Genomic DNA, 7,584 nt, shown 5'->3' on the forward strand with positions numbered 1-7,584 from the left:
TATATATATATATATATATATATATAATAATTATACCGTTAATTAAAACTTCTTTTTTATTTTCAGTAAGACGTACGTTGCGGAATGGACTAACTGATGAAGATAAAAAACACTTAGCATCTTTCATAAAAGGATACTGAACTGTGATATACATGACATCGAATTTTATGACTGATAAATAATATATGTACTTGTAATTTCTTTATTGTTTTCCTATTGAATCAATTTTTTATAGTTAAAATAACAGTCTCAATTTTATTTTTACTGCTGTTTTGTTTCACTGTATATAATCAATCAAGCATTACAATATGACAACATTATCATTTATTTAAATTATTGCTTAACAGTTATGTTGAATATAAATGTATTTATTGAATAGTTTTGTGATTTTTAAGCTAAATAAATGTTATTTAAATCAATGTATACTTATTTTTAAATCATGCTTTATAATGTATTGTCACATTTCCATTGTACAGTTTTATCGAACGCTGTCAGTAGTGGATACTTACCATAACCACACACATTACGGAAATCATCTAAATCTAATGCCCAAAACATTGCTCCTGCTAGTTTCAAATCCAAAATATATTGTGCCTATTAATCACCATTATAAATTAATAATATATACTTCAATTGACAATTAAAATTATTAATATTACACATTTAATATTATTAAAAATACTTAACATTCGCATTAGAGGGGCGCCACTATTTGTTATTTGTATATAGGTGTTCATTAATTAAGGAAACGTGTTTTTATTGTTCTTATTTGTAACAATTTACTTGTATCCTTACTTACTGAACACTCTGTATACAATTCTTAATTCTATAAATTATTTTCTACTAATGTATTTACATAATTATGATTTCTATGTTACGTAACTAATGTGTGATTAGCAATAAATATACTATGAGAAGAAAAACATTTAAAAAAAGTGATGATACGTGTTTTTAGAGGTTTTTATTGCTTAGATAAAACGTATTGTTGGTTGATCTATTTACAAAATTTACCTTTCTTTTGATGTTTGAAACGTTGTCATAACCGACCCAATCCAATTGCTTGTATGCATATGAACCCAAATCTTTCAAAAAAACTTCATTCCAATTATTTTTTTTTAAGTATAAACATATCTAAATAAAGTTAGTAAGAAATTTTATTCAAAATAATTGAAATTATTAATTTTAAAAAAAACCTCCATGAATGAGAGAATTCCTGCTTCTTTTGTAAATTGTCCAAGAATCGGTGCTCCGCTTGCAGGAGCGTTCAAACCGTTTTGATTTTTTAAATCTAGTTTAAATGACTTTCCATATAAAGGTATACCCAAAACAAGTTTGTTGTGTTTAGCTCCATGATTAATCCAAAGCTCTACCGATGATTGCTATACATAAAAAATGATTAGCTAGTTGGAAATTGATTTCCTAATTTAAATTGTTATTTATAATATGTTGAATTAGATGAATATAAACTTTACTCTACAAATAATAAAATGTATTCAACTGTTATTAAGTTTGCAGTGCTAATTTATAAAAAAAACTTCTAATTATTCTAAAGTTTGTCATTAAGTTACTAAATGTTATTAAATACGTTATTAATACTTAGTCGTATTTAATATAGCAAATGTACGAAATGTTACAACAAATCTCACCACACTATATGCTGTTTTTTCATCCGGCTGGTTATTAAACGGCGCTACTAATCCTGTTTTTTTATCATTATAACTATAGTAATCATATGCCATTATTCCTATCCAATCAGCATATTCATTTAGTGTTTTCACATCGTACGCTACGTCTATAACTTTCTGATTAGGTGATACAGCTACTGTTAACATTAAGCCATGTTTTTTAAATTCAGATTTCATAGTCTTTACCAAGTATGCGAACGATTCTTTTTCTCCACTGGTCGCATCACATTCCATCTATAGCAAATCATTTTTTTTTTAGTTGTGTTATTTGTTTTTTAAATTTGAGTTTATTTACCTGCCAACAACTCGGATATTCCATGTCCAAATCCAATCCATCAAACGAATGTTCTGTTAAAAACGTGATCGAATTTTGAACGAACTGGTCGATAACATCGTGGCTGCTGAATAATGGCTGGATTAAGTTTTTCTCGGAATAAGTCCATCCACCTACTGCTAACAACACTTTTTTGTTGTACTTCTTGCAGCTTGTAAGAATCGGAACGAATCCTGAAATTTATTAACGGAGTGTATATAAAGATTACCATATCAGACTTATTTGTTAAATACTTGTACGTTAAAAATGCATAGCATTCAAACATTTTATCACTATTAAAAATTAATTAATACAAAACATTAAAAATGATTGAAAAATCATAACTTTTATCTTTATACCTTGACCTATATCAACTATCTCCAGGGTATTTTTTTCGATATTGTATTTAGCAAAAGAGTAAATCAAGTGGGTGCACTTAGTGTCGCAAACATTAATTTCACTAACATTGTACGAACCGTAACCAGGTCTATAAATCGACCAATCTGTAAAATAGCAGGCTGATATAACCTGGCTACTGTAACCTGTTTCGAAAATAAAATATTTTAATACATATTTAATAATAAAAAAATTATTGCTTGTCAATTATTGATTGAAAAATTATACATTACCAACTGGCACATAGAACACTAAACATATTAAAACAAACTTGGAGAAAAAAAGCATAATTAGTTTTAATTTTAATTTAAAATTATACAACAAGTGTGCACAATTATTGAAATAAACTAAAATTTATTATTACAGTATCAAAAAGATAAATTTACGATTTTAGCTTAATATTTACACAGCTGTCGATCATATTTTGTTTTTAACAATATACACATGTTATTTTTTAAATTATATTTTTTAATATATTGTTAATGTAACAATTCCAACGATAAATCAAACATATCAATTTTTACCAAAAAAAAAAAAAAAATCAACACAACTTTTTTCGTAACTATATAATTTCATACAGTTCCCGTGTTGAAATTTTACTGTAACTTTTACCTTTTAGTTTATAAATTATAAAATTAGATTCGTAGCAATATTTAAAAATATATTACTTAATAAAAAAATCATTATAAATTAATTTATATATTATATGAAATTGACTATAACATTAAATTTTTGTGAATTAAATTAACGACATTATTATGGCAATAGTTTTTACTTAGATGCCACCTTCCGAGATTTCCATAAAAATTATCTTGTTGGTATTTTTGTATTTTGTAATAGTGCAAGATAATTATAGAAAATAAATGTTCTGTCAAAACGATTCTCAAAAATAATAAAATTGACTTATTACATTTGTTTACAAAACAAAATTTTGTCATCATTACAGTTAAGTATCTTTCTAAACTAATAATGTATACAGATTTCCAAAGTATAATTAAATTTTTTCCAATACTCGTTATTGAAATAATTGTTAATTTTTAAAAATGTAATATTTTAAAAATATATGAACAATAAAAATAAAAAAAAAATATTGTTCGAATAATTATTATACTCTGTACTCATAATATTATAATTGATTTTTACATCATTTTTAACCAACTTTCTTAGTATTTGAGTAAGATTTGGTCATTCATAAAGAAAATAAACCGATCTATTTCCATTATTTTAAATTTTAATACAATATTTAAATAGTATGAATTAGTTTTTTTAATAAAAATTTTTACCGACACATTATAAACGTTGATAGTAAAATTATATTAAAAGCTTTATAATTCATGGTAATTATTTTTTTTTTTATAAATATTCCGTAATAAATTAATTTTAAAAATGTTATAAGTTTTCAACTTTTATAATGGCAGCATATTTGAAGTTGTTAGATGTCAATTATTAAAATTATTTTTTTATAAATGCCATTTTCAATAATAGTTTAATACTGTAAATTTATGCATTAACCTTCGTCGTGTGGTATGCTGATGCTGCAATTTAAATGAACAATGCAATAGATCTGAGTCAATTTATGCGTAATTAATTTTAATTAATTGTTACTATTATGAATTAGCAATTTTTTATTTCATCTTACATATGCATAATTAATAGATTATTACCAATTGTATTCTAAGAATTTCAATTACTTCCCAATGGTAAATATTTGATAAATATTTTCTAGGTAATACAATGTAAGAACGAACGTAGAGATTTATCTTATCTATGCCACGCGCTATAATATTTTAGGTGTCTTACAAAGAAAATTATACAGAATGTTCAATTAGTTGAAAACGTCATTAATTTTTTGCTTAGATATCTACTCTTCTAAAATAAGGCTATATTTAACAGAGGAAATAGTACGTTTAATTAATTTATTTATTATCTTCTAGGAAAGCAGTGGCGTAGTCAGATTTTTAGAATGGGGGCAAATACCTCCACATATAATCAGAAACTGAAGGATTGCGTTACCAAAAACACGGGGGATACAACAATCAAGTTTAAATTATTAACAAAAAGGAATATTCTCTTTTTAGCTGTGTTTATATCACAATAGCTTTTAAAATATTTTCCGATAGAGCTACTTTTGTACTTGGAAGGTAGTAAACAACAAAGTTAACACACATTATGACTAAATTATTTCTGTGTAAGATATATCTTTTAATATATCTTTGTTATAATAACTGTGATTGTGTAAATCTCCCCATATTTATAAAATCCTAAGCATATCACTAATTTTAATCTAGTTTAGTTTGATATGAATTGAATGTTGAGGTAATTTTTAAAAAATTATTCTAATTAGCTTATAAAACAAATTGATCTTGTAACGTAAAAACATTTTAAAATTTCTTAAGGCTTGGTTTTGTAGAGTTATATTGGGAAAATAAACGTTTTAATTTTTAACAATCATTATTAGTTAAGTGAAATTAATCGGATAATTTTATTGGCAAAGTGGATTCGTTTCCACTTTAGATTATGCTGGTGATAACATATAAATCGCTAGTGATACGCTGTACACCTACTCGAGACCTCAATCTTACAAATTTTTAATTAAGTAATGATGTACGCTGTTCAAGCCATGTCTTGTCTCTGCTAACATCTACCATATGTTACTAATATTATTTCACTAACGATAAATAACTGCGTTGAATTTGATTAACTTTTAAACACAAGTAAAATGTTTGCATCGGTGTGTTTTATGCACAAGACATTATGGTATCGCTATCATATTAGTTGCGTCTGCCGCGATTTACTGATATCAATTTAATATAGTCGGACCGTTATCTCGAATGAACTGTCTATTCACAATTGTGCATAAATTGCCATAATATACAAATAACATAATGAAAATACAGGCGCGATGAGTCGCAGGCATTGATTTTATAAACATAAGATTATAAGATCTATTGGAGCAGGACACGTTTTCAAAACACCTAGACATACGATCGCATAAGTTGACCTTATGATTCCTGGTTTTAAATATTGATTAAGTGATGCGGGAGTATAATTTAAATTTTATCAAAAAATTTCATTCACAATGGTTGGTATCCCTTGAATATCATAAATTTTTAACATTGTCAAGTATATTTTTTAAATACTAGAAATTTTTTGGAGATATGTGTGCAGTGCTCATTTTGTTTGAGGGTAGGTTTGCCCATGCTTATAATAACATCATTTCATAAAAATAATATTTATAATCAAAATATAACTGAGAAGGTAAAGATCAATAGTTAGCAGTAAAAAGATAAAAATCTGTAAAAAAATGTGTTAAAAATCATTCAGAAAATATATTTTTGCTTATTCACTTATTATGACCGCTTAATTAATCAAAAACTAAAATAATATTAATAATTTTTTCATGTTTTTTTTAATTCAATGCTCCCAATTTTTCCAAAAACCATTTACTTATTTTTATGTTTATTCCTTGTAAATTATAAGGGTGGCATTTATTTTAAAATAGCAATACACAAAATTAACTAACTTGTACAATAAATACCGTATCTCTATTGATAAAAACTTATGAGCTAGTATTTAAAAAATTATTGACATAAAGCGTATTACTGAGACATGTATTTATAAAAAATAGAAGTACTCAATATTCATCTCCAATCACAATTCTAAGTTGTTAATAACTTCCAAAATACTGGTCAATTTCTATCATTTTCTTAATTAGATCATTATCTATCAAATAAGCTAGTTAATTATGGGTGTTATTATTTGAGAAATTAAAGAGGACATTTTTATAAGGTATAATAGATGCACATAAATAAAAATTTTGATTTTGGGAAAAATGGAGAGAAACATTGAACTAAAAGAAACATATAAACAATTATTAAATTTATTTTAATGTTTTGATTAATTATGTAGTTCACGATAAGTGAATAACCCTTTATAAAGAGTGTGTCAGTATACAAAGAAATGGGTTTCTATTGTTCTCATTGTTTGTAACAATTGACCGTTTCATTACTTTTTGAATACCTATATTTAATTTAATAGATTATTGGAAAAATATAGAATTAATAGAACATTAAAAATACAAATGCGATTTTATCTTTGTTTTATTTCGATATTATTCATTCCTCTTACACAAATAACCAACGTGCTGAATTCTGTTAAAATATATCATTTAAAATAAATTAGATAATTATTGATAGATATTTTAACACTCATCAAATACTAATTCGATTTTCAAACATTACTTTTGCTACTTACAACTTGTTAGTAGAAGTTGTAGAAATCTTAGATCATATTTTTTGTAAAACTTATAAATTTAAAATATATTACCATAACACATATTATATGTTTTTATTTTATTAACATTATATTATAATAAATAATTGTCTAATAAACGTTTTTTTCAGCCATTATATTACAGAATTAAATAATTAAAAATTATAATTTTTATGATTCTCATATCGGGTAGCTAAGATTTCATTATAAAGAGGGCATAGTAAAAATATCTACGAAGGTCCATATATTACCATTTTTTTTTTTTCATCTTTTTATAAAGATGAATATTGATGTCAATAAGGGGCTGCACCCTTTAACCCTCTGGATACTGCACTGGATTTCCATAATAACAATTCAACTATTTTATTGACATTTTATAATTTAATAATGTTCCTAAAGCTACAATTTTCATATTTAAAAATCATTAGTAACTAAATTTACACAAATGTGACGAACAAAACAATTATTGTTTTATCTTAAATAATACTTTAATTAAAAGCGTTTTGACCTATACTCACATTGGCCTATTTTTCTGTACATAGAAATAGGTGTCATTAGGTCTAACACGTTTTGTTGATAAATTACTATTTGAATCATCTGTGTAAATGATTACGTTATTACGTTTCTCTTTGAAAAGGATTCTTCATTATTGCATTAATATTATCGCTAAATTAATTAATAACCATATAAAATTTCATATTAGTTCCAATGCATTATGATTTCAACAATGATATTTTGCGATTATTTATTGTACATTAGATGAATAATAATTTCCTGGCATTGAACTTCTCGACAAAAGTTTGAACTATGTTTTGACTTAAAATATACGAGTATATTTATAGATAATAATATAAAAACATTTGTGTAATATCATCCACTGCAAACACATAATACGTTGATGGTAATCAAATCTAGTTG

At 25.0% G+C, this 7,584-nt stretch overlaps 2 protein-coding genes across 9 annotated transcripts in view; one reads left to right on the forward strand and one right to left on the reverse strand.

Moving 5' to 3' along the window:
* Positions 1 to 419, forward strand: part of LOC126897041 (FH1/FH2 domain-containing protein 3) — a 25,511-nt gene extending 25,092 nt beyond the window's left edge. For all 8 annotated transcript variants that reach the window (XM_050670403.1, XM_050670399.1, XM_050670400.1 and 5 more), the window contains one exon: positions 67 to 419. In XM_050670403.1, the coding sequence (XP_050526360.1) occupies positions 67 to 140 (74 nt within the window). In that variant the 3' untranslated portion in view covers positions 141 to 419. The remainder of the gene's footprint in view (positions 1 to 66) is intronic.
* On the reverse strand, positions 308 to 2,768 carry LOC126897061 (probable chitinase 10). Its single transcript, XM_050670448.1, has 7 exons — positions 2,628 to 2,768; positions 2,358 to 2,540; positions 1,981 to 2,192; positions 1,647 to 1,919; positions 1,194 to 1,379; positions 1,012 to 1,131; positions 308 to 594 (listed from the first exon to the last, which is right to left on the reverse strand). Exons 1-7 carry the CDS (start codon positions 2,680 to 2,682, stop codon positions 445 to 447), a joined length of 1,179 nt encoding a protein of 392 aa, XP_050526405.1. The 5' UTR covers positions 2,683 to 2,768; the 3' UTR covers positions 308 to 444.
* Positions 2,769 to 7,584: the final 4,816 nt, after the last annotated feature.

Source organism: Daktulosphaira vitifoliae, unplaced genomic scaffold (assembly GCF_025091365.1).
Source record: "Daktulosphaira vitifoliae isolate Bord-2020 unplaced genomic scaffold, ASM2509136v1 Scaffold_1, whole genome shotgun sequence".
In the NCBI taxonomy this organism is placed as follows: Eukaryota; Metazoa; Arthropoda; class Insecta; order Hemiptera; family Phylloxeridae; genus Daktulosphaira; species Daktulosphaira vitifoliae.

What these genes read in the sequence shown, in the direction of transcription:
- LOC126897061 (XM_050670448.1), bottom strand. Translation starts at nt 2,682, where the DNA reads ATGCTTTTTTTCTCCAAGTTTGTTTTAATATGTTTAGTGTTCTATGTG. An exon ending in AATATCCGAGTTGTTGGCAG is followed by an intron (nt 1,920 to 1,980) that starts GTAAATAAACTC and finishes GATTTGCTATAG; the next exon opens with ATGGAATGTGATGCGACCAG. An exon ending in TTTCAAACATCAAAAGAAAG is followed by an intron (nt 595 to 1,011) that starts GTAAATTTTGTA and finishes GGTGATTAATAG; the next exon opens with GCACAATATATTTTGGATTT.